This window comes from Drosophila guanche, unplaced genomic scaffold (assembly GCF_900245975.1).
Source record: "Drosophila guanche unplaced genomic scaffold, DGUA_6, whole genome shotgun sequence".
Lineage (NCBI taxonomy): Eukaryota > Metazoa > Arthropoda > Insecta > Diptera > Drosophilidae > Drosophila > Drosophila guanche.
The window spans coordinates 1021691-1047280 of NW_022995749.1; the positions used below are offsets into that span (position 1 = coordinate 1021691).

Below are 25590 nucleotides of genomic sequence, written 5' to 3' on the forward strand. Positions count from 1 at the left end.
CTCTCATTCTCACTCTGCTTCGCGCAGACAAGTCTCTGCCTCTGCCCTGATGTAGATGACAGATGAAGAAAATATGTAAAACTTGACAAATAACTGCTAAGGTGCAGCAGTATAAAAGTGCCGGGTATAAAAGTTATGAAGCGTAAGAAGTGTCTCACACGTCCCTTCTCGTTTTAAATAAAATTTATGATGCATTGCACTTGGTTTTCGATTGACGGGCAGATGGGAGGTTTGTGGGAAGAACTTCTGGAAAATTCTCGAAGCAGAACACGAAAACGAGCAAATCTACAACCTACCCTCGCATTTATTGCAGTGCGAACAGCTGATTGTTGCTGGTTCGATACGTGGAAAACTATTTGAGAATTTCGGTACGCACAAAATAGGTTAAGGAAACAGAAACGCACAAAAATGTATCAAAATCTGGAGGAGCACAACCGGTTGGTGAACAAATACCTCAAGATATTCTTCGTGGTCGCCCTATATTGGTAAGCAAGCAGACAAGGAGCGAAGCGGCGCAAAACGTGGACTGTTACTTTGCTTTCCTTTCCCACAGGTGCACCTCCATCTTGACGGTGTTTGTAAACAAACATTTGCTGAGCAGCGATACAGTTAACCTGGGCGCACCGCTGTTTATGTCATGGTTTCAGTGTGTGGTGTCCACGCTGATCTGCTTCGCGATGAGCCGCCTCAGCCGCAAGTATCCGAGCGTTTTCACCTTCCCCGAAGGCAATCCCCTGGACATTGACACCTTCCGCAAGATTCTGCCGCTGTCCGTGCTGTACACACTGATGATTGGAGCCAACAACCTGTCGCTATCGTACGTCACGGTGGCCTTTTACTACATCGGACGCTCCCTGACCACCGTGTTCAGTGTGGTGCTAACGTATGTGATACTGCGGCAACGCACCAGCTTCAAGTGCTTGATGTGCTGCGCCGTCATAGTGATTGGCTTCTGGCTGGGCGTGGATCAGGAGAGCCTCACAGAGGTGTTCTCCTGGCGGGGCACCATATTCGGGGTGCTTAGCTCCCTGGCCCTGGCCATGTTCTCGATACAGACCAAAAAGTCGCTGACGCACGTCAATCAGGAGGTGTGGCTGCTCAGCTACTACAACAATCTGTACTCCACCCTGCTCTTCCTGCCCCTGATCATCATCAACGGCGAACTGGAGACGATCATAACGTATCAGCACTTGTGGGCTCCCTGGTTCTGGGCAGCCATGGCACTCAGCGGAGTTTGTGGCTTTGCTATCGGGTTTGTCACTGCTTTGGAAATACAGGTGAGGGTGCGGGAGGAGGCCAAATCTTTCTTGTAATTGCTTATCTGGCCTGATTCTAGGTTACCTCACCGCTAACTCACAACATCTCGGGCACCGCCAAGGCTTGTGCTCAGACGGTAATTGCCACCCAGTATTATCACGACGTTCGTTCGGCACTCTGGTGGACCTCGAATATTGTTGTGCTTGTTGCCAGTGCAGCCTACACGCGAGTAAAGCAGCTGGAGATGGTCCGGCACCACCAGCAGCGAGCTGCAGCCACGCAGAAGGCCTAACCTGGAAGGCCCCACGATCCCAAAGTAACTTAGACTGGAGAAGACTATATTATAGCAGATGTAAGTTTAAAGAAAAAATATGCACAAACGAAATCATCAACAATGCAAATACATGGCGCATGTATGTTTATAATTAATTGGCAGCTACAGCCTCTTGTGTTTCCACTGGCTCCTCCTGCTTCTTAGCCTCTTCCCGCTTCACCTTTGCTGAGCTCTTGTCCCACATCTCGGGCACATACACAAACGGATCGATCTTGAGCTGCTCACTGCTGGGCGGGCTCTTGAGCAAAACTCGAGTGATGAACCGACCTTCGCGCTTGGGCCGCATTTCGTTGACATCCTGCAGCAGATGTTTAAGGTTCTCCTCCAGTTTTTGTGCATCCATGTCCAGTGGTCCCACACTGGCGGTGATTAGACCAAAGTTCTGCTGGTATTCATCCTTTGCTGCACTGTAGCTAATGCCACTGGAAAACTTGACAATCATCTCGGCCAGATTTGCGCCTAACGTTTCGCTCTTTGGGTTTGGAAATTTACGCTTCATCAGACCACGCAGTGCCACCAGCTCGGGCAGAATGTTGGGATGTGCAATGATGAACTGGTAGTCGGATAGCAGCAGCTCGCCGCCAGTTATGTCTTTGATCAGTTCCACGCCACCGACCAGCGATGCGCCGGCTTCTCTTGCCTCTAAGATTTCGTCCTAAAAATGGATTCTTCAATTAGTAACCATTTCTGGTGCGCAGACCTGTTCCTTACGTTGCCCTTGGTAAAGACTATGATCTTGCGCTCCTCGCCATGCTCAAACTTGTGCGGAATCATGGCCATGCGCTGAAAGTTGTCCACGAACCGAGTCGCCTTCTCGCCCTGCATGTTCAGCTCAATCTCCACATTGAGGGGTGCATTGGGGACATTGTACATGCTCGGATGATGTGTCTCCCGATGGCACTGTATGGCCTCGGCCACGCTGTACACCGGCCACCGGTAATAGCGTCCCACATAAACATCGTCTTTCGATACTTGCTTCCAGGAGTCATCCACATGCTTGTCCGCACGTTTCACGTTGATTCTGGGAAGAGGGTGGATAAATTAATCTCCAACTGGTTTGGTTATGGGTCCAACTTACTTTTTGTCGCGCTGATTGTGCGGAATAAATCCCACCTTCTTGACTTCCACTTTAACCTTCTTCTTGCGAGCCTTCTCCCTGGTGCCTTTTCGAGCCGCCTCGCTGATGGCGGTCAGGTGCAGGCGTCGCACGGCATCCCCTGTGGGCTGGCGCAAGGCCAGGGCACGCATTGACGACAAAATCGACTGCATTTCTTTCAGAATTAAACAATTAAAAACAATTTAACAGACACTTTGCTTTTGCATAACCTCGCCGCCTCCGATAGTTGTTAGTTTATGTGTATCGATAAGTATGGCAAGAAGTGCGATAGTCTTATCGATGTCCGCCGCGATGCCTGCGCACAAAATTCAAAAAAATTGTAACCGTTTAATTGTTGCAAAATGTTCGTTACAAAACGAATAGAACGTAGACTTAATATTGAATCAAATATCTAAGTGAATACGTGAAAGAATGTTGCAAAACAGCATTGCCGTGCCGCATGCTAAGAGAGCATTTTATTGAACTTTACGAAAGAGAACGAATGCTACTACTGTTTTTCTCTCTAAAAATAAATCTCACATTTTCCGATTTTTCCGAAGCGTACAAAAAGCATTCCTCAGAATAGCTTCGACCGACGAGCGGCACGGCACGGATTTCAAAAAGTTTGCTCGTCGTGATAAAGAATCGCGAATAACACCTCAAGACGACAAAAGAAATTTCTGCGGCGGAGGGGGCGGGCGATTGTGTGCATAAGGAAAAGTGCAAGTAATAATTTGTTATTGTTTTTCTTTCAAACAAATACTAGATACAGCAACGTACAAGTGAAGCGCTGCTATATCTTTAGTGTCCGACCCAAGAAGCGGTCGGTCAGCCAGGAAGGAATAAGAAAAATGTGTATTCAGTGTGTGGCAGTGAAAGTAATGGGGAAAGAAGTATATACAAACAGACAGACAGATGCGGACGCAGAGATACAGATGATCTACGCCATCCCATTCCATGCCAGTCGAGTGCGTGCACTTTCGCATTAATTGGACAAGGAAATATGAATTGTGTGTAACCTAAAATTGAACGAAAAGGAAGTGTGGCGGTGCGTACGTACTTCGCAGTGTGTGTGGATGGGTGGTGGTGGTGGGGAGTGGTGCTGTGCTCGGACGCGAACGCGATCGCCATGGGGGAGGCAAACAAAAGAGTGTCAGCATTTTAAAAATAGTTTGCGGCAGCGTTTCTTTTTTGTTGTTTCTTTTCTATTTAACGTGATTTTATTATTTGTTCATCCGCGGAGCAGGCAGCGGGAGCGGGCTTCGGCTGCCAGCCTGTCGATTGATTTTGGTATCCCATACACCAAGCACTTATGTACGTATAGCGAAGCACGGCCAGAGTGGAGTGCATTCGAGATTGGTTTACCGTTTTGCCGTTCCGTTCCATTCCGCTTAAGTGACCACACGCGTGAATATTTTTAGAAAATATTCAAAACTTTTGCACATGTGGAGAAACGTGCTGAATTGGATATTTCTGCGTTTCGAAATTATTGTTTACATTTTCTTGGATTTTATTCGTAACACTTTAAGACATTTTCATCACAGCCACATAAACCACCCAAACGATGATCTCTCCCTCTCTCTCTCTCTCTCTCTACATGCGTGTTTTTGTGTGTTGCGTTGTGTTGTGTTGTTTTTGTGTGTGTGTGTGGGGCGGCAGACGTTCTACATTTTGTCTTCCTCTTTTATAAACAATTCTCGCAATTTTGATAATTCTCTCGGCTTTTTCTCTTGTGTTATGTGTGCGTTTTTAGTGGCGTATCTGGCAGAGTAAACAAACAGATCAGATCCCTTCCGATCCGATCCGATTGATCATTTCCCAAATACGCGCCGCAGAATGAATCTGAACGAATCGGGAGCGCCGGCAGCAACGCAGCAGCCAATGTATCCACAACAACAACCACCGCCAAAGCCACTACGTGCCCGCCATAAAGCAAATTCCCTGCAATATGAATCCTTGCCCACAGCACCGCCGGCCATGTGCGGCCGCACCGAGGAGAATATCTTCCAGTTTCCCGCCGTGGCCTCACGTGCCCGCAATCTCTCCGCCTCGCCCAACTTTGAGCGACGAGAGGCCAAGGATTTGCCAGTGTGCGAGCATGGAAAACACTCGTGCTTCTTCTGTCAGCCTTTTCGCGCCGATCGCGGCACCATTGAGCCGCTTAAGACTCGCCTAAACTCTGCCATCGAGGCCATGGATGAGCTGACGCGCACATATGAGCTGCTGGAGGGATTCCTGGAGCAGAAGCTGGCCACCATCGTGGACAACGAGGCGGGGGAGAAGGAGGCCGAGGAGCATGCAACGACAAGTGCGGCCGCAGCTGCCATGGCCAGACCAAAACAGATGCCAAAGGCCATCACCAACGACACGGAGTTCGAGCTGGAACACTCCCTCACCTGGCTGGAGTCGCTGATGGGCACCGAGGTGGTGCCATCCTTCAAGCAAGGCAAATTCAAGCGGTAAGCGTGGCACATTCGATACGCAGAGAATATTCCAATTGGGATCAATCCCTCACAGCATACGCGAACGCAGCAAATCCATGATGGACGACGACATCAATATGTTCATGAAAGGCGAGCGAACCATTAAGGCGAACTCATCGCGTCCGTACTTGCTGCGACGCCAGAGCACGTACAGCGACAACAAGTCCAAGGTATCCAAATGGACAAAAGTGAAGGCGGCATTCAAATGGGAGCGCGCTAATGTGCCACCCTCCTCTGGATCGACAGGAGCACCAGAAACAAGCATCCTTGTGCCGCTGAACAACGAGGTGGAGAGGTAGGTTGTGCACGTATATCCACACAGATTCGATTTAAGTTTTTATTTCCTTTGCAGATACCTCAAGGTTCCAATTAGCCAAGCAGGTGGCAGCAGCTCGGCGGACAGCATTATAAGCTCCTCTTCTGGGCACTTTATGAGCGATACGGGAGGCACCCCCGGCACCATTAGTTCGGCCAGTTCCATGGATGATCTCGAGGCTGGCTCACGTCAAAACATTCGTAATTCCCTTGAACATTATCCCTTGAAGACTGCTCATAAAAGACTCCCCCCCTCTTGCAGGCCGCGACTCATCGAAGAGCGACACACGCGGGGACTCGCGGGCCGCCAACTTTGGTGTGGAGCTCCGCAAGTCGTCCACCGATGAGCGACTGGATAGTATTAAGGCCGCTGGCGCACTGCCCACCAAATCTTCATCCAGCAAGTCGCTGCGTCGCTCCAAGGCATTTTCAGACTTTGAGGTGCTGCCTGAGGATCATGTGGCTGATATCAAGTCCACCAGCAGTCGACGACAGAAGTTGCCGCCGAGTCCGTTGAACCTAAATCAGGTCTGCAGCGATCTGCCGCAGCTGCATTCGCCGCTCAAGAGTCCAAAGGATATGGCGAGCAGTCAGACCATGCCACGCATGCGGCGTGTCCACTCGCCCGGCAACTCATCGGTGCCCAGCAGTCCATCCAGACACTCGGACTTCTTTGGTGAATTTGGTACGAAAAGCTACGCTGCCCTGCTGGAACGTAAAACTAATCCTTGGCGTTTCTTTTGCAGAGAGCGAGGATCTGTCCAGCGGCGACTTCTCAGAGCCGACAACGCCAAATCGTAAGAATTTCCCAGGTACCGAAGACGGGGAGGTATTTCAACATTATCAACTTCTCGTACTCAAACTAGATTCGGATTTTAAGCGAAAGCAACGCGAGTTCGAGCGCTCTAGCGCCAGTAATCGTAGTAGGATTCGGATACGCATACATACCAAACCGAAACGGATACTCATGCGCTTTCCCCCCATTTCAGGTGTCAAGCTGTGCAGTGGCGGTGGCGCTGGCGGCGGCAGTGGCAAGCGGAGCAGCGATGAGCATTCACCCACCCAGCTGTTGCACAGTGATCTCATGTCCACCGAGCAGCTGGAGCAGAATCTAACGCCGCAGTTCAAGAAGAAGCTGCACAAATGGCGGGCCAAGCAGCAGACCTGTGTCAGCCCCTATGCCACCACCACGGAACCCTTGGCAGCCAGTCCAACGGCCAGGAGCCAGAGTGGCGATGTGAAGCCCAAAATCGACTGGAATCTGTGGAGCATGGGCCAGATGAAGCTCGAGGGACAAGGCCTCAGTGCTCTACCCGACCAAAAGGATTTGCCCGAAAAGTTTCAGAAGAAGTTGGGTGAGTAATCCGAAACCGATCCATCCATTAAATATGTGACATACGTTTCCCTTCAGAGCAATGGAACCGCTTGAAGTGCACACCTGGTGGTGGCATTAATTCGGACAACGATTCGCTCAAGCGCGGCTCCAAGCACAGCCAGTCCACGTCCACACGTCGCGGATCGGACGACGATCGCTGGTACAAGCAGAAGGACAAGGAGAAGTTCGTTTGAAATATTTGAGTTGCTTTCCCTGCAGTCAAACTGATGTTGAACTCTCATCCCACAGATTGTCGCGCCTCAAGGCCATCGTGGCACCCGACCACGCATGCAAGAAGATCGAGGTGAAGACCTCCGACGGCGAGGTGATGAAATTTGAAGGCATCTCGAGGAAGTTTACGCGCAAGCTCTACGAATGGGAGAAAGCCAGGGGCATAGGGCCGGAGGCCTCCACTTTCGCACTGCTACATCCAGGCTACTGTCCCATAGATGTGCGGCGCATAAACAAGGAGTGTAACAAAGGTTTGCATAGAACATGAATGGGAATGGGAATATAATCTTGAACCCTCCTTTAGCCACTGCAGAGCATTCGCCCACACTCAGTCGTTCCCTTTCGCTGGACAGCGTGTCGCCGAATTGCAACCAAGGGCAGGCCATCTCGCAGCAGGCTTCATCGCTGTCGCTGAATGATGTCAACGATCACATGAAGGAGATCGAGGACAGCACCGATGCACTCACTGATCACGAGTGCAAGCGGTACGAGGAGCCCGAGGCGGTAATGGTGGAGGTGGAGGAGCACATTCATGACACTGCCTCGCCGCTGGTCACCGCCCACACGCTGGTGGAGCAACAGACTCCGATCTACAAATATGAGGAAGTGCAGTGCAATGACTATGTGTAGGTGGCAGCCAAAAACCCTACAAGTACTCCCATCTCTTAGGGTTTTCTTTTGTCTTTCAGCAACTCTCGACGCGTGCAGAGCTTCGAGTCGCACACGAATCTGGCCCCCCTGCTCGGTGCAGTGAAACGTGCCGATGAGCTGTTTGGCCACCTAAAGAATGCCTCGCCGGACCTGCTGGAGCACAGCTCGATGCGGGAGTGCCAGGCCGCTTTGCTGAGCATTCGCAGCATTTATCCGTACTACTCCAATAACCTGATGAAGGCCACAGTGCTGAATGCCATATCCGATGTTCAGAGCGAACTGGGACGCCTGGCGGAGCTGGTAAGTGCAGCAGAAGTTTCTGTGCAGTTAACCAGTTGAATGTGTTTCGATGTTGCAGAGCCAAAAGTCGCCACTGGATGAGGCTTGCTGTCAGGAGACAATGGAAGAGCGGACACAGGAATACCAGGAGGAGTTGCAGGGGCTGCTCGAGTCACTGCAGTGCCTCAAGCTGAGCATACGTAGGCCTAAACTTTGATTCATTTGTCTGCAACATTTCGAGTTAACTTTTTGTTCTTGCTTTCCAGAGGGCGGCACAAATCGTTATCCTCGGGACATTGTGCCGGACATCAACATCACCAGCGAGGATGGTCAGCAGCTGGAGAGCAGCTCCGCGTATGCCACCTGCGACAATTCCAGCCGAGATCAATTGGCTCTCACGGATCACAGTGCGGCCTCGCCCATGGAGCACGAGACAGAGACCAGCACCACAACAGGCACTCTATGTCGCTCCAACACGGCCACGGCCAGTGCCAGCGTCAGTGCCAATGCCCCTGCAAATGCCATCAAGAAGAAGGTGGTGCGCCTGCGCAAGATGGGTTCACGGCAGAACAGCAAGACGGAGAGCGACAGCAGCGATGCGGATACGCACAGCGTACTGGAGACACCGCGTCGCTTGCGCCGCAAGAACTTTCGGGTGAAGCAGCGCTCCTTGGACGATGATTTCCGGCTGAGTTCCTTCACGGCTACTGCTCCGAATGAGGCAGATGCCACCGAGGATGTTATCTATGGCTCGCTCAAGGTGAAACCTGGGGAGCTTATTGAACAGAGTCAATGCATTACCCCCGCAACTGCTCCACCTCCAGTTCCTCCTGCTGCTGCAGTTCCACCCTTAAAGCTGGGTGGATTTGTGCCACCTCCGCTACCGGAGCCCCATGCCCGTACATATAACGCGAATGTCTTTGTGAAGACCAAGCGAAAGATCTTCACGACCATTGTGGAGCCGAGTGCCTCCGAGGGCATTGCGCTCATCGAAAAGGAGCTGGACAGCCCCACGCACAGCGTCGAGGAGAAGCCCGAGAAGTCGGAGAGAGTCAAGAACCAGCCACGGCCACTCAATCTGTACAAATCCATCAGCCTGGAGCGCCTTTCGCCACTCCGACCCAAAGTGGAACTGCTGCGCAGGTGCCAGAGCAGCGAGGGCGTGCGACAGGCAGTACTCGTGGTCCGCCCACCGCTGGCCAGTGACAGCATTCAGAGGCTGGCTCAGCGGCCGGCCAGGCGGCTGCCAGTGGAGCTGGCCAATCCGCCCGTGCCGCCACGAAAGGCGCATCTCTACAAGAAGAATTCGCTGCACAAGTCGCACAGCGCCACCGTCAGCAACAACATTGAGCACAAGATCGCCAAGACCAGCTCCGGCTCGACCTTCTCCAAGGTTCATCCGCCACTGACGCTGCCCAACCGGGAAGACAATACGCAGCCCCGCATCCAGCGCAAGCTGGAGGGCAAGACCACCCCTTCGCTGACCCCCACCAAGGCCAAGCACTTTGAGTTCCCGCCACCACAGCTTGTGCTGCCCGAGCGTCCGGCCACGCCCCTCTCGGAGCGAGCCATTCGCCTGCAGCTGGCAAAGGCGCAGTTCCTGCAAAGTGCTCCAGTAACGCCACGGCAGGAGCCGCTCACACCCACGGCCAGAGGAGATGCTACGTCGTCGCTGCATAAGAGCATCAGTGCTGGCAGCATTCGAGGAGGAGCTGAAGCAGCTGCAGGAGATGTGGAGCAGCATCAGAAGTACAATCAGGATGCATCCACCGATCAGGAGAGTGCCGGCAACTCCAGTGCCTACGACAGTCTGCCGCGCTCCGTCAGTCGGAGTGCAAAGATCTCCAGCAAGCTTGGCTTTGCCACACTCACCTCCAAGCTGCGACGTGGCGGCAGGAAGCAGAAAGAGTCGTCTGCCTCCCCCTCAACCAGTGGCAGCGTGCTCTCCGCACTCTGTCGCCAAACGCTGATGGCCGACGTGATTGCTCTGCCCCTGGCCTATGGTGCGGAGAAACCACCGCCTAGTCCCACCGTCAGGAATGTGCACAAGTCACAGAGCACGCCCCAGGCGGCTGTCCCACCCGAGGTAAATTTCGATGGATTGAACAAGTCGCTGAGCGAGCAATATGTGCGCCAGCTCAAGGAGAGCGACGTCTAGTCAGAGTCAGTCACGAGTCAGATGTCCAGAAACAACAGAATCTAGTCATAGATTTAAATACTATTTTGCAGAGGTTGACCACAAATCTAGTCAGCAATCATAATGCGTGATCTTTGTACCATTAAAGATCAATGATCAGTTACCAAATGAACTTAATCCACTGCACTGAACCAAGAAGCAATCTGGGACTACATTTCGCACTAAATTTTAATCAAATCGATCGTTTGCGATCGTTTATCAATCTCAAGTTGAATGCCGATTAGCCATAATTGGCTTATCGCCCGAACCTGCCCACTATCTGTGATCCACATAGTCATCCGCATTGTCCACACCTTCATCATCATCGTCATTGTCCTCATCAGCATCCTTCTCGTAGGGAATTTCTGGTGGTTCGCCGCCGATGTTCCAATAGCGATCCTCCTCTGGCAGAGTAAACTCGTAGCTCGGCTTGCCCGTATCCATGTGTACGATGCACGTGGTCAGGTTCAGCGTCGTCTCGACCATCTGTGGAATGCTATTGTAAAACTCCACGCCACACTGGGCTGACTTGAGGGCTGCGCCGGGCAGCTCGTTGTTCAGCTTGCCATAGCCCTCGATGCCAACGGCGATGATGTCGTGGACACGACGAATGGCACTCAGAGCGTTGATGGTGGCCGAGAGGATCCTGCCCATGGTCGTCTGCTTGGCGGCCACCTTCTTGTAGATCTTCACCAGGCCACGGATGCTCTTGCGAATATCCTGCACGGAGGCCACCGTCTCGTGCTGAATGCGCAGCACCAGGCCCGTGGTGTAGGTGTAGCAGTCGACGCCATCGTTGATGGCCTGCAGGGCCTCCTGGAACTGCGGCACATGCGAGTAGCCGCAGTACGCGGCCATCTCTACCATGCCCCAGTACTTGGACATGAATGAGAGGCCTGCAATCGCAGCCGTGACGACCTTTGGCTTGTTAATGCTCAACAGAATGTCCTCCAGATCGATGGCGCGCCTCACCAGATCATCGACGCCCTCCTGGGCCTCGTCGATCACATCCTGCATAATGTCTCGCAGATCCTCAAACTCCGCTAGCTGCTCTTTGGTCATGTCCGGACTGGGTTCTCCCATCAGCTCCGCCACCGTGGGCAGTGAGGTGTCGTAGACAGTCCTCGGCGGCTCATCCACATGGGCCGCGAACTGACTGCGAAGCTCATCGAATGCCTGGCGGTAGGTGGCATCCACCTGGGGCTCGGCCAACCCATCTCTCTGAGCACTGCCATCCCCTTGCTGTAGCTTCAAACTGTACAGATAGTCGTATTGGACTTGGAATTCTCGGTACAGAGGACGCAGCACCTCGAGCTCAGTGCTGCTGAGCTGCCAATCCTTCTGCTGCTGCGCCAGCAGATTCTCCAGCTCCTGGTGGCCACTCGCAAAGGCACATAGTAGCACGCAGGTGCTCAGCAAGAGCAGAGATACTTTAGGCAACATTATAACCGGCCAAGCGGTTAAACCCAACTGTGGAGCAGCTACTATCGGCACAACAACGAGTGTAGCTCGTAAACTAACATCAAAGATAGAGCATTGGATTTTCTCAAGTGCTGATTGGAGACTCGCTGCTAATCGCATCTTATCTCACTCCTTGTGCTATATATAACCCCCTCCATAGGGGCAATGGTTCAGTAAACAAATTGCCCAAAGCTTTTCATGAATGGAGAGCGAATGAGGGCTCTCTGCTGCTCCGTTTATTGTCTCACTCTCTAACACAAGACTTAATTTCCGCAAAGATCTCATCGAATTGCATTTTCAGCAGGTAGTAGGCGCTGCAACTGGGACTGGATCCTGCTGTGTTCTGCTCCTCCAGCGACAGCTCCAGCAGAATGTCCCAGCATAGCTCCAGACTGGAGGCCAGGCGCTGATTGATGCCACCAATGCCGGCCACAGTGCATAGCAGCACGCCGGCATGGTTGAAGTTGGATTGCTTCAGCTGCCACACCTGACAGCTCTGCGATAGATCCGCGATCCTTTGTGCGGCCACATTCAGGAAGCTGGCCTCCTGCACCACCTCCTGCTCGAAGTGCTCCATGACGGTGTCCAGAGACTGACGGCAGACGCTGTATGTGTCAATCAGTTGCCGATTGAAACGTGCCACCTCTCGCTCGTGTTGCTTGAAGCAGGCGCCCCACTCCACAGTGTTTTGGTGGTCAAAGAAGTTTTCCAGCCTCTCGCTAACTTGCTGCTGCTGCGTGTCCAGGGTGTCCTTTGCCTGCTGCAGTTGCTCGGCATACGCATAGATCGCCTGGTGCGTGTCATTCCAGAGCTGCTCGGCCCGAAAGCTTTCCCCGGCTATCAGCTGCTTCGTGGACTCGTAGAGCGGTCCCTGCTTGCTCCAAGTGCGTCTGCTCTCAGTCTCTACCTGTGGGGTTTAATTTTGGATCTATGTTTTATTTTTAGTATTCCAAAATATTACCCAAAGAAAGCTGAGCAGCAGCAGTGTCCCCAGTGCCAAATTCATCTTGAAACTGATTCCAGAATGTGTCGAAAAGTTGCGTTGTATCTTTGGGTATCTTTGAAGTGCAGCAGAAGGTCTCTCAACTATGTGAAAGTGAATGTTTTCTGGTCTAGTTCCAGTTATGCGCCAGGAAACACCTAGGGCGGAACTAACACACGTGAAATAATTTATTTAACAAGAAATCCATCTTTGATTTGTCTTCAAAATGGAGTGCAAAGTGTACACAATTATTCACTAGCCAAAAAAGACAACGCGATGGCAGCATGTTTCATTAAGCTAATGTTCAGTTGTTTGTCCCACGTTATCACTGCAGATTCCAATGTGAATGTCAAATAAATTGTATGGCAAAAACATTGATGAGATGAGTCAGAGTATTCGAAAACTTACTATCCACTCCTGGACTGGAAGTGTTTCAATAAAGAAACACAAATAAATCTATGTGTCTGGTTAAAGCTGAGAGACTTTTAGCATAAAAGACAGAAACGCGAACACGGCTTTAATGAATTCTCTTCACAATGTAAAAAGCTTTAAATACCTAAAAAATATATATTCAAGTAACGTACAATTTTGTTTAGCACCTTACGAGTATGTCTGCCAGCGTATCTTTCCATTAGGCAAATGATAAATGTCATATTATTGGCTGCCTTATCACTGCCGATGCCAATACGAACGACTCTATATATACCAAGAAAACCAAAGAAACCAGAAACAAACGAACGAAAACATCATAATGAATACCATTGGAATACTTTGTCTGCTCCTAAGTTTGTCTGTGAGTATTGGCCAAAATGATGAAATTCTCAACATTAAATCACAACTCTTTTAGTCGATCCAAGCGGACACCGTGGTGCACAATGAAACCCACACGGAGAGCGAGACGACAAACTATGGACCCATCACCATGGTGGTGAATAATCTCGCGGAGATTGCCATAAATGTGAGTGACGAGACGACCGACCAACTGCAGGCCAAAATGGAGCGCACAGTTCAGGATATTACAGGCAATTTGGAGGTACTGACCACCGATGCCATGGCCCAGTTGAGCGATGCCATATATGAGACCAACCAGCTGCTGATGGCAAATCCCAGCTGCAATCCTGACTGGAATCTGGAAGAGCTCACAGCCAACATCACGGATCAGTTGAGCGCCTGCACATTGGGACTGGGCAGCCTGGTCGACAGCTTCCGGCAGGAGGGACAGCAGTCGCTCACCAATCTGCAAGGATTCGTACAGCAGATCGCCCAGTTGCCGTCCCTCTGCCAACTGTTGGGGCAATCGACGGAGCTGGCTCCACTCAATCCGCTGGGATTTGCCGGCGGCAACAATTGCTTCATCAACGGCATGGTGCAGATCAACCAGGGAATGGCCCAGTCTCTGCACAACGCATCCCTGCTCCTGGTGCGCACGCGCCAGCTATCGGAGGAGCAAGTGGCGCAGGCGCAACAGTGCAGCGACTCAGTGGTCCAAGGCATCCGCCAGTTGCTCAGCGATGAGCGGGGCAATTGTGAATAGCTCTGAGCAAATGTATTCACGTTTTGGGTATAAGCAAATATAGAAGGGGAAATTTATGCACCCACAGGACCACAGGCCATATCCTGCTCACAAAATTTGCTTATGCATTCATGACATTTATTTGACAACTTTTTGATTGATTTTACAGCTGCTACATGAACCCTAAACCGAAGCCATTTGCTTGTGGTACTCGCATCTGCATATGCCTCGATGCTTTTGCATTGTTTTGGGATAATTTTGCGGCTAGTCGGCTGAAGTTAAGTTCACTTTTCAAAGTTGCATGCATGCTAATTGGTCATGCCATTGTTGTTCGATTGACCAATTGCCCAATGGACTTGCCAACGACACGTGGCAGCCACACGATGATTATGATACCCCTGCCCAAACGGAGGGACAGACGAGCAAGCAACCAACAAATCGAGCAACAGCTGGCCATAGAAAGATATCTGTTTGTAGGGATGAAGAGAGGTTGTCGCTCTGAAACTGTCTGCCAGTTCCAGTTTACCCTAGTCCGTGTCCATGTCCCTCTGTTTCCGCAGTGAGCCAAATTATTTTGACCTGCCCTTCGCACACTGAGCCGAATTTCCACAACCAACGAGTGCGCAGACCCAAAGCACTCACTTCCAATTGTTTACAGTGCAATGTCTACGACTCTTTTTTGTATTTCGGCTCTTTGGCGCAATTTTCCTAAGAGTCTCTGAATTTTATCTTATTTTTACTGCTTGTAACAGTTGTTGCTGATGATCATGATGATGATCGCTGCTGCCGCTGCTGCTGCTGTTGCTGCACAAATTGTGTGATACTCCAACATCTGTTGGATCTGCCAGGTCGCTGACGAAGCCTTGGCGTGAGACTCTTTTCTATTGGAGACCCCACAAACATAGAAATAAAATGCAAGTGTAAGCAAATCAGATTTTTATTTTCTCCATAACGCTGAGCTTTTTGTTGATTTATGATTTCATATTGATTGAACGCAAAAGTTATTTGAGATAACTTGAGGGGAGCGAGTGCTAAGATAAGAAAGGGTCAGATGATTCACTGTCTACAGTGCACTTTAGCGAGAAATTAGATAAGATCAATGGGGATATCAGTCACTAATGCAGTGCACTGTGCAATATTATATTTTAGAAGAACTTTCGCGTAAATGCTTTTATTTGTATGGAAAACGTTTGCAGAGCTGATCAGTTGACGATGGTTAGTCCCATCTGCTCGGTGGCAAATGATTTAAGCACGTTCAATGCCACATCTTGTACACGTCGATTGCTCAAGAGTAGAGCTCCAATATTCGTCACATCCGAATAGCCGACATTGGCCACAGCATTGGTCACATGCTCCTTCAGTTCGATTCGCTCACTCTCCGTCAAATCCTTCAAAATTATTTCACCCAAGGACTTGAATTTTCCTGCACAAATATTCATTACGAAAAACCTTCTACAAGTGGTTACATAACTCGTTACTCACCTTCGGTCAAGCCGTAGGCTGCGACGCTACCAATAGCGCCACCCAGAGCAAGTCCACGGGGGCCACCAAGAAGTCCGCCAATTAATGCGGCAGCAGCACAAATGGCTGCGCCCTTTGCCGACTCTTTGAATGTCACTTGAACATCGTGACGATCAGCCAAAATGGCCAAAGCCTTTATTAACTCTCCCGTGTCGATGGGCATTTCGTTCGTGTTTGCTGCGCAATAACTTTCTGCGAAAGAACCTATAAGAACCCGGGTGGGAAGCTTCAGCCAGAGATGAGTGTTTCTCGCTGGAGGTGTTCCAGTATCGATTGTGAACCAAACTATCGCAACGCTTTCGCGAGCTTTCAGCCCGGAACAAATGAAATGGAATGTGAATATGTGGTCTAGTCTAGAGAATTTATTTTATTTGACAAATTTTGTTCTCAATATTTATGCCAGTCCAACAAAGCATTGCTTTGTATTTACGCATCGACAGCAACATTGTATTAATACGAATATAATAACTCTCACCTTGAGACACATTGGCACATTCTGGATGGAATGATTCTATAAAGATCGCCGGTGAGCCTTTAGTCTTCTTATCACGTGTGTAGATCGCGTTTAAAAATCGCTGCCCGATTGTCTTTAATTTTGATTGATGCAGCTTTAATTGCGTCGTGGGTTTGCTTCCCCAAAAAAAAAAAAACAACAAAAAACTGCTACCGAAGAGCAACTTTCGGGTAACTGTAACTAGACGCGGCGGCGGTGCCTTATGTCGGGCCCGTAGGCCACGGGATATCTACGTATCTAGCAGTTGGATGGATCTGCCTGCGATCTGCCAACTGGCGCGCCTTTGCACACACAATAAGGAATTATCATTATTATTATTATTTGTTGTCTTCAGGACGAGAAGGAGAAGCGGAGGCCGTGTGGCGTGCGAGTGAAAGCCAGCGAAAAAGGACAAAATGCAGCGGGCAAAGCGAGATAGATAGATATTCTCTCTACTCTGCCGCACACTCAAGACAAAGTGCAACATATGCTGCTCCTGCTGCTGCTCCTGGTATCCGCTCTGGCTGAGGCTAAGACTCAGAACAAACGTGCGGCGCACGCCGTCATCTGGTGCCACTTTTGACTTCGAAAATTGGATTGCCTACGCTCGCTTGGGTCCGCTCCTCCGCTTCCTTTTCCTCTTCCTCCTTCAGGTTGTTGAGTTTATATTTTTTTGTATAGCTGTTTCTTTTACGGTTGGTTTTTTTTTCGTTTGAAGCACCCAGCTCAGGTCCATGTCCGCTGCTGCGCTGCAATGTTACTGTTTGACTTCCGATAAGCACGAGTGCAGGAGCGAAAGAGCAGACACCAGAAAACGGCAACAGCAGGATAAACCGCTTAAAGGACATGGCCATACACAGTCGGTCGGAGCCCCAAAAACGAACGCTGGAAAGGGTTTGAGCTGCCGCAACCTGGGGAAGTGAGGTGTGAGGCCGACAAGGATACACAGCCGGAGCTCGTCTTACAAATCCCAATTGAGCCCCGAAATCGCGCGCATGCCTGCCAAATGAACACGTGTGCCAGCCAACAGCAACAGTATGAGGAACCGAACAGATTGGTGTGCGTCAGCTGGCCAGTCCCAAATACCCCCAGACATCGTAATTGGTTGGCCTATGAAGCTGCTAGAAGAATCCTAAAATACGCCGTCCAAGGGTTATGATATGATGATATTTTAAGCCAAAAATACAGAAAAACATTAATATGTTTTGTACTTGAAAATAGGGCTTGATTTTGGGCCACTGTGTGGAATGGGTTTTGCCCAAAACGAAACCTTACTTGTAGGGCTTGTTTAGTAGATAAATTCCGCATGCTTAGAACATGCAATGGAAACCTAAATTAGTTTGAACGAATGAATAAATTAATGTGCTACAAATACATATAATTGTGTGACTTTTTTTATAATTTTTTATTACCTGAAAATATATGAAGCCAAAGTTGAAGTTTTCCAACATTTTAAAGGTTTTATTAACCAAAACGTTATCCTACAAATAGATCAAATCTTGTGCACTTTTTATCCAACGTTTTACTTTGATTTCATTTCCAATTAGACACAAAAAAAAAGGACGAAAATATTATAATAAATCGTTTCGATGAACAAATTATCCACCACAAGGCGTATTAAATTGTGAAATCGTTTTTCCAATTGCCGTAACCAAAAGCAACGAAAACAAAAAAGTTCATTTACATTAAATTCCAATATCCTTTGAGAAAATGGGTTCCCAATAAATAAAGGAACTTTTGGTGCTGTGGAGAGACAAATGTAAAATTTTCCAGATCGCGCAATTCAATTAGAGAAACTCGCCGCAAAGTCGTGGAGCACAAAAAAATTAAGCAATAAAATTATTTATGGTTCACGCAAATTTAATGCGCTGACCAGCATCAAAAGGAGCCACAAGGAGATGTGCCGCAAGGACTCGCCGGGAGTCGCAGAAATAGAGCAATAGCCATGAATCAGGAGCACAGCGGAGGCAAAGGTCCATAGAATGGGTAGGAATGGGTTCCAAGGATCTAGGACTGGGGCGATTCGGATCAGTGTGTAGCCCTTTTTGTTTTTTCATTTTCAGTTTCATTTTCGTGTCATAATGTGTTGTAAGTAGTTGCCTTTGTTTCGTAGGCCAACACACAAAGGACTTGCCATTGTTCTATTGTCTGCTGAAGGACCTGTCCTGCGCCTGGGAACACCCGGGAGGTTCTCAGCCTAAGAATCAGCATTCAGCATCATCGCTGCTGCTGCTGCTGTATCTGTTGCTGCGACCACAATTTGACTCTTCTGACCACCAACATAAAATGTTGACAGGCGGAACACGCCTCTAAAATATTGTGCGAAGCGAGTCCTGTGAGGTCTCCCAATGCCCCTTACACGGCAAATGCACCTCTACCTATGGGCTTCCTTGAACCGCCTTCGGACTGGGGCTGGACTTGGGCTATTGGGCAAATCAATTGATTGCCTTTTGACAGTTATGAGCTGATCACATTGCTATCTTGATTGCCGCAACTGTGCTGCCAGGAATTTATTGTTATTGACATTTTAGTCGGGTGGAATCACACGGATTATATCTACTAATTGCATGTCGGACAAGATTCGATGCCTGTGATCCCTTGTGTCGGCATGTAGCGGCGCTCCTTGATCACAAATATTTTATTAGCAATCACTCAAAGTCTGATGATGTCTTGGTGTGGATTTACCAAGAAGATTCTTCTGGGAATTTGTGTAACAGCTCTGATTGCAGTGCAAACTTTGTCAGATATTCCCCATTAATCCTATCCAGTCTCCCTTCAGCTCGAGCGATTATCGCCCGTGCGAATATTGTGTGGAAGAAGCCCCACTTTCACGATCGTTTAAACACAAATCGGCTGGAAAATCACGGCTTGCTCAACTCAACTCAAGTCAACTCGAAGCCAAGTCAACCCTCGACGAAGGTGATACAATTTCGCACATTAATACTTAATTACTTGAATAATTGGGGCCAAGGGATTAAGTTCACACTCACTCCAAGTCGCGACAGACAGTCCACAAAAAAGTTCAAGCCAAGTCAATGCAGGTGGCAGCCACAAAACCAAAGCAACAGCTCAAACCCAAAAGCAGAAAAAAAGAACGAGCCCGAAAGACGTTTCAGGACGATGCCTTGGGCAGTGGGCAAAAGTTGAAGTGATGCCAACGCCACCGACGTCGTTGACATTAAATTGGATGGATGGTCGTCTGTCCAGCTCCAGCTCCAGTCCAGTTCCATGCCTTTACTCTCCTGTTCTTTTGTGTACCCTCCAGTTGTCCATGTTGCTGTCTGCTGAGCCGGGCTTAAGCACAAAATACTAGGGCCCCCTGGTCGCATTTTTCACACGAAATCCTGATTAATAAATATATAAGTTCCAAAATATTACTGATAATTTGAAAAGTCGTCAACCTGAGCGTAAATTTGGCATCTCATGTGGAGTCTGTGTGCACGGCAAGGCTCCGGTGCCCAATTACAAGCAAATGAGCTGGAAAACTGTATCAAATGACCCAATGTCAATACAAAATTACAGACAACGGGCAGGAGGCAGGCACAGGAGTGAAGAATGAAACTTTTGTTCAGAAATCGCAGTCCAGACCAAAAATATTCAGACGTTCCCCTCTCTGCTCCTCCTTCTCTCGTATGTGCCAGAGAGAAGGAGCCTGAGCTCCGCATCTTAACGTGACAAAGCGATGGGCGATGGCTTGCGTGTGGCAATTTCAGTTAAAATATTTAGCCAAAAAAGGATTTTTGGGTGTTCTCAAAAGATGAATACTCTATAAAAGAAGATGATGCATAGATATCCATCATAAAGCTAAGCTACTCCAGTATTAAATAAGAGATAAGCTGGATAAAACGCACGCCTAATACCTTGGGGTTCCTTTTAAAAATATAGCAAAAACATTCATTGGAAGTGCATACAGAATTCGTTGAAGAATTTAACAATTAATGCTCTTTTTTTTAGCTCCCTTATCTTTTTGGTAGCATCTTAACGTTTTTGTTGTGTGTTAATTTGATGCCTCGCCAAAAAATTGTCAAGAACAACCGCAAAGACTTTGATTTTTGATGCACTTTCACTGGCCGCCGGCGAGCTGTCCTCTTCTGTCCTATCCATCTCCGATGATTTGCTGGCTGCAGCGTGAGATACTGAGAACTTTTGGTATGGGTTTGGGTTTGGGTTCTGAGTGCTCTCGGCTTTTGTAGGTGGCCCACCTACTTGGCAGAGGCTCTTGCTGAGGCAGAGGTAGAGGCAGAGAGGGCCGAAAACCGAAAGTCACTCAACTGTGCCGATGATGCGTCGTCTCTGTGTGGCTAATTGAGTTACCCAGAGAGATCTCGAGCACCAGCCCGTTGTACCGTTGGCCGTGCGAATTATTTGTCAAACGGGTAACGGTGAAATCTGTTAGTGCTCCCGACGATGAGGATGATGATGATCGGTAAACGGTAATCGGATCCTGCACCGTCGCACTGATTGATGGGCGATGGATGGATGGATGGATGGTTGGGAGATGCATAGCAAATCGTTTGACTAATTGCCGCTACGCTCTGTTTTTGCTTCCACTCTGGGCCAAAACTTCCCTAAACAAACTTCCCTAAATAAACCTTTAATAGAGAGAGTCCTTCCGCTACTTTCACTCCCTCTCTCCAGTCAGGTAATTTCTCTTCTGAGGACCGCACACAATGCCTGACAGTGGGACTGGGACTGTGCGGGGGCGTGGCTGGTGTGATTTGGTGTCGCTAATTACAGACTTTTGGCATTTGTACGCTGTTCGTTTTATGACTTAATAATTGCGATCATTCGGCCTGTTCTTTGGGTTTGGCTTAAACCATGCAATACCGAGATCCACACACGCGACTTGTGCTGGCGGAGAACGACTCAGCTCAGGTTATCCAGGGTCTCGGGCCCAGGACTCGCATCAATCACAAAACCTCGGATATAATTGTTTGAGTTTCTGAAGTCTTGCGCAACAATTAAAGGATCAGCGCAAAATGTTCACACAACAATGCCAAAACACACTTCGGCGGAAACGGAAACTGCACTTGAAGTCGAAGGCGCAACCAAAATAGACAGAAAAGATACAAAAATAAAGTACTTGTGGTTTTGGTCCTTTAAAAATTGATGGAAAATGTGCCCAAAAAGGCATGAGAAAATCTTTTTGTATCCAAAAGGAAATGGCATAAAAAAAGGAAAGAAAATACAAATAAATTTGAAATCGATGGCAAGCCGCAATTAAAAATTGTTTAAAGGTTGAGGGAGGACAATGAAGTTGCTGGCACTACCTGTTGAACATTTTTTTGATGCATTGTAAGAGCTAAAACTAGATTATAAGCTACAGTTTAAAATGCAAACTTCATATAAACCCGAACATCTTTAGCTCCAAGTCTGCACTTAACAAGTCCATTTCCCAACTACCACAAAGCCAAGCCCATGCTGTCGTTTTTGTATCACTGAAACTCAGATCCTGCCCCATGGCGACACTAACAAGAAGTGACAAATTGATGGTGTTAAAGCTCATTAACTTATTTAACGCAGATACATATGGAGATGGAGATGGAGATACACTTACGAGCACTACTTATGCTTTATGCTTCCACGGAGAGTTATACAAAATGTACAAAATGCGACCTCAGGAACCTCAAAGTAAAGCTCGCCAATTATCGACATGACAAATTTTGTGACCATTCATACGTGCCGTGTCGCAGTCGGTTGCCGACAAGCCGATGTCGATGTGGATGTGGATCCTCCACAGAATGTGCACCCCAAAGCCGAAGCGAACCACAAGCGAAACGAAACGGACATCGAATGCATAATAATACGTGTTAATAATGCTCAGGCAAGCTGTCTATAAATTGACAAAGACATGCAAGGCAACTTGACTTTACTTTGTGATTTTTGCTCCCACCACTCCACTCCTGCTGTTTCTTGGAGCTGCTGCTCCTGCGCCTGCACCTTCTCCTGCTCCTGCAAGTGTCTGCTCCTGCTGCGGTTGTTGGCGGCGGCATTGCCAAAAGCTGAGCTGGGGTCGAGATCCCATTCATGAATTCTAACTAATTGTATTGGCAGGCAGTTGCATTTTGGAAGCTGGATCCGAATCTGTGCAGCTGCATGCAGGTGGCAGTCTCAGTGGCACTGTCAGTGGCAGTGGCAGGGAGATATTCACGTAGCTCGGTTGCACAAAGCTCCGAACGGCAGGAAGACTCGAATTCGAGTCGCATCTTTTGTTGTGTGTCGAGTCGGATCTGGTCGGGGGCATGGGACCCAAACAATTTGTGTAATTGACAAATTGACGGCAACGCTTTGTGCGGAAGCGTTCGACGCCGTAAATTGTCGCTAACAAGAGGCGAGCGAGCCTTAGCAGGGATCGAGGCAGCGAGGCAGCGAGGCAGCGAGGCAGCGAGGGATCCCGGCAGGATATCGAGGGTATCCGCATACAAATAGTTATAATTGCCGTGGACCCTGGGGAGACGCCCGCACCTCGCGACCACTAAATTAAGTCATTAACAATTTAACGAAGCCGAATCCCTGTCGATGGCGGTGCCGTTGCCGCTGCCGCTAACTAATTATGTGAATTTCATTTTGATTATGAGGTCCGAAGTCCCTAAATCCCCGGTAAACCCAATAAACCAAAAGCTTTGCGGGCGACGCCCGAAAATGATTTTATAAAACAAACAGAAACAACCCACGAAATCCGGTCACTGCCCATACCCAACTCCATCCCCTGCCCTGTCTTGCCCACTGGCCTGACCCTTGTCTGCCGCCTACAAGCGCTCCAATTCCCATAGTATATGAGGATCCTGGGGGAGCGGAAGGTAGTCGATCGTCAGCAGTCGCGCTATCAACAAATTGGTTTTGGATCTTCCGAATGATTGACTGACTAACTGACTGACTGACTGGCTGTCGTATCGGCTGCTGCTCTGGTTTCTGCTTTCTGCTGAATGAATCCCCTTGACGGTTGGCTTAAGACTTGGATTGGCTTAGTCGTTCCCTCTCCCTCTATTGGCTTGATTTATCCGCCAGCAACGATCATCGATCGAAGAGTTCGCTTTAAACGATTTGTGAGTGGCGGCGCTTGATTTTCGGGACAGCATTGCATGCGACCTGCGACTCCTGCGACTCCTGCGACTGCTGAAAGGAGATCATCCCAACACTTAACTTAATTTGGCAGCTACACTCTGGCGCGCCGTGCCGTGTAATTATTTGGCACAATACTGTTCTGGGGATCGCTGACGGCCTGGACGGATGGCATGGGGACGGATCGTTCGCGTATTTGTTTTGGGCAGGCCCTAATTTTGTCGAACTGTCTACAAATTGATCGCGAAGCGCCAAATCGATCACCTTACCCCATATAATAAAGATTAATTCAATAGCCAGCGACTGTGTGAGAATTGATGCCCCCGGGCAGATAAGCGTGGAGGAGGATGAAGACTGTAGAGGAGCAAAACAAATGCTGGAAAGTCGAAAAGCAGATCGAACTTGATCGAATGGTGGATTACGCTGTAGAGTTATATTCTTACAAATAGCACTCAAAGTATAACCACTGGGATATGGATTTACGAGATCGACTAGCATAAAAGTCTTGTAAAATATTATCCCCTTTCCTTCCCAGAATCTCCCTTAAATTGAGTACACAAAAAATTAAATGTATTACTTGTTTTTTTTTTATTTTAGTTGTTTTATTTTGTCTTAATCATTGTCTTCCATTTAAACTAATTAACTAAACAATAAACAAGCGATAATTTACTACTACTTGGGGGCTATTTACAGGAATTATAGGTACAACATTTGGCAATGCTCCAACAAGCTGGATAACTAATATAACTTTGGTGTCCTGCTGTCAGACCACTTAGCGGAGCAGATCACCCAGCGCTGAGATGTAGGTTTGTGCCATTTGCAGAGTCTCGTGCTTGGACAACTGACGATCGTTGCCCAGACAGGGCAGATACTGGCGGAGACGATCGAAGGCCTGGTTGAGGTTCTGCATGCGACGACGCTCCCGGGCATTGGCTGCCAGGCGACGCTTACGCTTGACCACCGGTGAGATTTTCTTGTTGCGACGCTTCTTGCCGGGTGTCGAACCAGAGGCATCGTCACTGTCGCCATCGGCCAGATCGAAGGAGCCGTCGTTGCCGTCAAAGTCCTCAGCGCCGCTGCCGAACAACATTAGCTCGTCGTCATCCTCCAAGCTGTCATCGAACAGAGCGGAGTTGTCAAAGTCAAAGCTCTGGAAGTCATCAGCGTAGAGATTAGCTGGAGCAGCGGTCGTGGAGCTGGAGGCACTGCTGGTGGATGCGGAGGTGGCTGTGGCTGTTGCTGTTGCTGTCGCGGCTGCCTGCTGATTCTTCTTCGTGTAGCTGCGCTTGGGCTTGACGGCGGCAGGTGCTGGCACTGTCTTGCAAGTGCCAACATTGGAGGAGCCCATGACCTCTGCTGTAGCTACGGGAGCTATTGGTACTTCTGCAATGGACGCTGCTGTGGCTGCTGCTGCTCCTGCTGCTTGTGGCTGCTCCAGGCTCAATCCGTACTGCTGCGCCTGGTGTTGACCCATGTGGCAGCCATTGTTGTAGATGGTATTGAGATCCACGTACTCGGGACTCTCGGAGCGATGACTGGCCGGCGACGAAGTGATCCAGCCATCGGAGCTGGCCTGCTCAAAGCTGATGAAGCCGTTGCCCGCCAAGTAGCTGCTGGAGTTGGCCAAGGCATTGCCATTGAACTGGTAGTGGGTCATGCCCGGACTGTAGGCGGCCATTGGATTGAAGTAGGGCTCCGTGGCTGATGTCTTGAAGCCCTGCAAGTCCTCGGATGTCTTGTAGTAATAACGATAAATCTCACTGGACGACATGGTTGATGTGGATGTGGATAAATTTCTGTGCACAAAATATGATGAACCGTTCGCTGCGGATGCTGGCTGACGAGTTTCTGACTGGTCTCACATCCTGGCGGTCGTATTTATACTCTGAGAACGAACGAACCCACCACCGTGCCGCAGGTAAGGGACAGGTAACAAAAACGAGTTGCCGGCCTGCCTGCCGACAACGTTCGTGAGACGAGACCCGAAGCCGGCCAGAACCTTATTGTGGACTGGGGGCAGCACGTGCCTGTAATCGTACACAAAACATATTAAAATGCAATACATATTAATAGCTGGAGTACACAGAATTATAAGGTTTTATCAAAATTATATATCAGAGAGTCTTTCCAAGAGAATGCACGAAAAATAGGAGAGCAAAAGCAACATTTAATCGAGAAAAAAATGCAAAGCATTGCACTGAAAAGCTTAAGATTGACAACAACAAAAAGCCCTGCAAGTACAAAGAGAAGCTGCAACTGTATTTGCACCGGTGGTCAGGCGTATTAAGTTTATTCGTGTGCAGACATGTTGTTCTCTTTTATTCTCTTTTACGTGCTCTTTGTTCGGTTCCTTGATTTTGA

At 49.0% G+C, this 25590-nt stretch overlaps 8 protein-coding genes across 11 annotated transcripts; 3 read left to right on the forward strand and 5 right to left on the reverse strand.

Moving 5' to 3' along the window:
• Positions 1-326: 326 nt before the first annotated feature.
• On the forward strand, positions 327-1652 carry LOC117585318 (GDP-fucose transporter 1). Its single transcript, XM_034274750.1, has 3 exons — positions 327-485; positions 554-1277; positions 1337-1652. Exons 1-3 carry the CDS (start codon positions 409-411, stop codon positions 1547-1549), a joined length of 1014 nt encoding a protein of 337 aa, XP_034130641.1. The 5' UTR covers positions 327-408; the 3' UTR covers positions 1550-1652.
• Positions 1585-2976, reverse strand: LOC117585317 (39S ribosomal protein L1, mitochondrial). Its single transcript, XM_034274749.1, has 3 exons — positions 2670-2976; positions 2303-2612; positions 1585-2246 (listed from the first exon to the last, which is right to left on the reverse strand). The coding sequence occupies exons 1-3, from the start codon at positions 2858-2860 to the stop codon at positions 1683-1685; spliced, it is 1065 nt and encodes a 354-aa protein (XP_034130640.1). The 5' UTR covers positions 2861-2976; the 3' UTR covers positions 1585-1682.
• A 285-nt stretch (positions 2977-3261) lies between these two features.
• LOC117584962 lies at positions 3262-10292 on the forward strand. 4 transcript variants are annotated; one of them, XM_034274157.1, is made up of 14 exons: positions 3262-3413; positions 4441-5146; positions 5205-5465; positions 5523-5686; positions 5748-6170; positions 6232-6282; positions 6352-6408; positions 6475-6840; positions 6897-7044; positions 7110-7342; positions 7396-7717; positions 7781-8042; positions 8101-8221; positions 8288-10292. In XM_034274157.1, exons 2-14 carry the CDS (start codon positions 4524-4526, stop codon positions 10177-10179), a joined length of 4923 nt encoding a protein of 1640 aa, XP_034130048.1. In that variant the 5' UTR covers positions 3262-3413; positions 4441-4523; the 3' UTR covers positions 10180-10292. The 4 variants fall into 4 exon arrangements, with proteins under 4 accessions (XP_034130048.1, XP_034130047.1, XP_034130050.1 ...); XM_034274156.1 differs by having other exon boundaries at positions 6232-6408; XM_034274159.1 differs by lacking the exon at positions 6352-6408 and having other exon boundaries at positions 6232-6297.
• A 76-nt stretch (positions 10293-10368) lies between these two features.
• On the reverse strand, positions 10369-11672 carry LOC117584963. Its single transcript, XM_034274161.1, has one exon. The coding sequence runs from the start codon at positions 11638-11640 to the stop codon at positions 10474-10476; it is 1167 nt and encodes a 388-aa protein (XP_034130052.1). The 5' UTR covers positions 11641-11672; the 3' UTR covers positions 10369-10473.
• Positions 11673-11872: 200 nt separating this feature from the next.
• On the reverse strand, positions 11873-12760 carry LOC117584965. The gene is made up of 2 exons (XM_034274163.1): positions 12620-12760; positions 11873-12565 (listed from the first exon to the last, which is right to left on the reverse strand). Exons 1-2 carry the CDS (start codon positions 12662-12664, stop codon positions 11903-11905), a joined length of 708 nt encoding a protein of 235 aa, XP_034130054.1. The 5' UTR covers positions 12665-12760; the 3' UTR covers positions 11873-11902.
• A 515-nt stretch (positions 12761-13275) lies between these two features.
• On the forward strand, positions 13276-14269 carry LOC117584964. The gene is made up of 2 exons (XM_034274162.1): positions 13276-13433; positions 13488-14269. The coding sequence occupies exons 1-2, from the start codon at positions 13287-13289 to the stop codon at positions 14172-14174; spliced, it is 834 nt and encodes a 277-aa protein (XP_034130053.1). The 5' UTR covers positions 13276-13286; the 3' UTR covers positions 14175-14269.
• A 990-nt stretch (positions 14270-15259) lies between these two features.
• On the reverse strand, positions 15260-15896 carry LOC117585031 (protein C19orf12 homolog). Its single transcript, XM_034274275.1, has 2 exons — positions 15636-15896; positions 15260-15576 (listed from the first exon to the last, which is right to left on the reverse strand). The coding sequence occupies exons 1-2, from the start codon at positions 15835-15837 to the stop codon at positions 15356-15358; spliced, it is 423 nt and encodes a 140-aa protein (XP_034130166.1). The 5' UTR covers positions 15838-15896; the 3' UTR covers positions 15260-15355.
• A 7929-nt stretch (positions 15897-23825) lies between these two features.
• On the reverse strand, positions 23826-25063 carry LOC117585067 (protein atonal). The gene has a single exon (XM_034274329.1). The coding sequence runs from the start codon at positions 24998-25000 to the stop codon at positions 24002-24004; it is 999 nt and encodes a 332-aa protein (XP_034130220.1). The 5' UTR covers positions 25001-25063; the 3' UTR covers positions 23826-24001.
• Between the last annotated feature and the right edge of the window lie 527 nt (positions 25064-25590).

Coding starts and splice junctions, on each gene's coding strand:
- LOC117585318 (XM_034274750.1), top strand. CDS start 409: ATGTATCAAAATCTGGAGGAGCACAACCGGTTGGTGAACAAATACCTC. Junction 486..553: donor TTCGTGGTCGCCCTATATTG/GTAAGCAAGCAG, acceptor CCTTTCCCACAG/GTGCACCTCCATCTTGACGG. Junction 1,278..1,336: donor TCACTGCTTTGGAAATACAG/GTGAGGGTGCGG, acceptor GCCTGATTCTAG/GTTACCTCACCGCTAACTCA.
- LOC117585317 (XM_034274749.1), bottom strand. CDS start 2,860: ATGCAGTCGATTTTGTCGTCAATGCGTGCCCTGGCCTTGCGCCAGCCC. Junction 2,613..2,669: donor CACAATCAGCGCGACAAAAA/GTAAGTTGGACC, acceptor CCCTCTTCCCAG/AATCAACGTGAAACGTGCGG. Junction 2,247..2,302: donor TAGTCTTTACCAAGGGCAAC/GTAAGGAACAGG, acceptor ATCCATTTTTAG/GACGAAATCTTAGAGGCAAG.
- LOC117584962 (XM_034274156.1), top strand. CDS start 4,524: ATGAATCTGAACGAATCGGGAGCGCCGGCAGCAACGCAGCAGCCAATG. Junction 5,466..5,522: donor CTGAACAACGAGGTGGAGAG/GTAGGTTGTGCA, acceptor TTTCCTTTGCAG/ATACCTCAAGGTTCCAATTA. Junction 7,718..7,780: donor GTGCAGTGCAATGACTATGT/GTAGGTGGCAGC, acceptor TTTGTCTTTCAG/CAACTCTCGACGCGTGCAGA.
- LOC117584963 (XM_034274161.1), bottom strand. CDS start 11,640: ATGTTGCCTAAAGTATCTCTGCTCTTGCTGAGCACCTGCGTGCTACTA.
- LOC117584965 (XM_034274163.1), bottom strand. CDS start 12,664: ATGAATTTGGCACTGGGGACACTGCTGCTGCTCAGCTTTCTTTGG. Junction 12,566..12,619: donor TGCTGCTCAGCTTTCTTTGG/GTAATATTTTGG, acceptor TAAACCCCACAG/GTAGAGACTGAGAGCAGACG.
- LOC117584964 (XM_034274162.1), top strand. CDS start 13,287: ATGTCATATTATTGGCTGCCTTATCACTGCCGATGCCAATACGAACGA. Junction 13,434..13,487: donor GTCTGCTCCTAAGTTTGTCT/GTGAGTATTGGC, acceptor CAACTCTTTTAG/TCGATCCAAGCGGACACCGT.
- LOC117585031 (XM_034274275.1), bottom strand. CDS start 15,837: ATGCCCATCGACACGGGAGAGTTAATAAAGGCTTTGGCCATTTTGGCT. Junction 15,577..15,635: donor AGCCTACGGCTTGACCGAAG/GTGAGTAACGAG, acceptor ATATTTGTGCAG/GAAAATTCAAGTCCTTGGGT.
- LOC117585067 (XM_034274329.1), bottom strand. CDS start 25,000: ATGTCGTCCAGTGAGATTTATCGTTATTACTACAAGACATCCGAGGAC.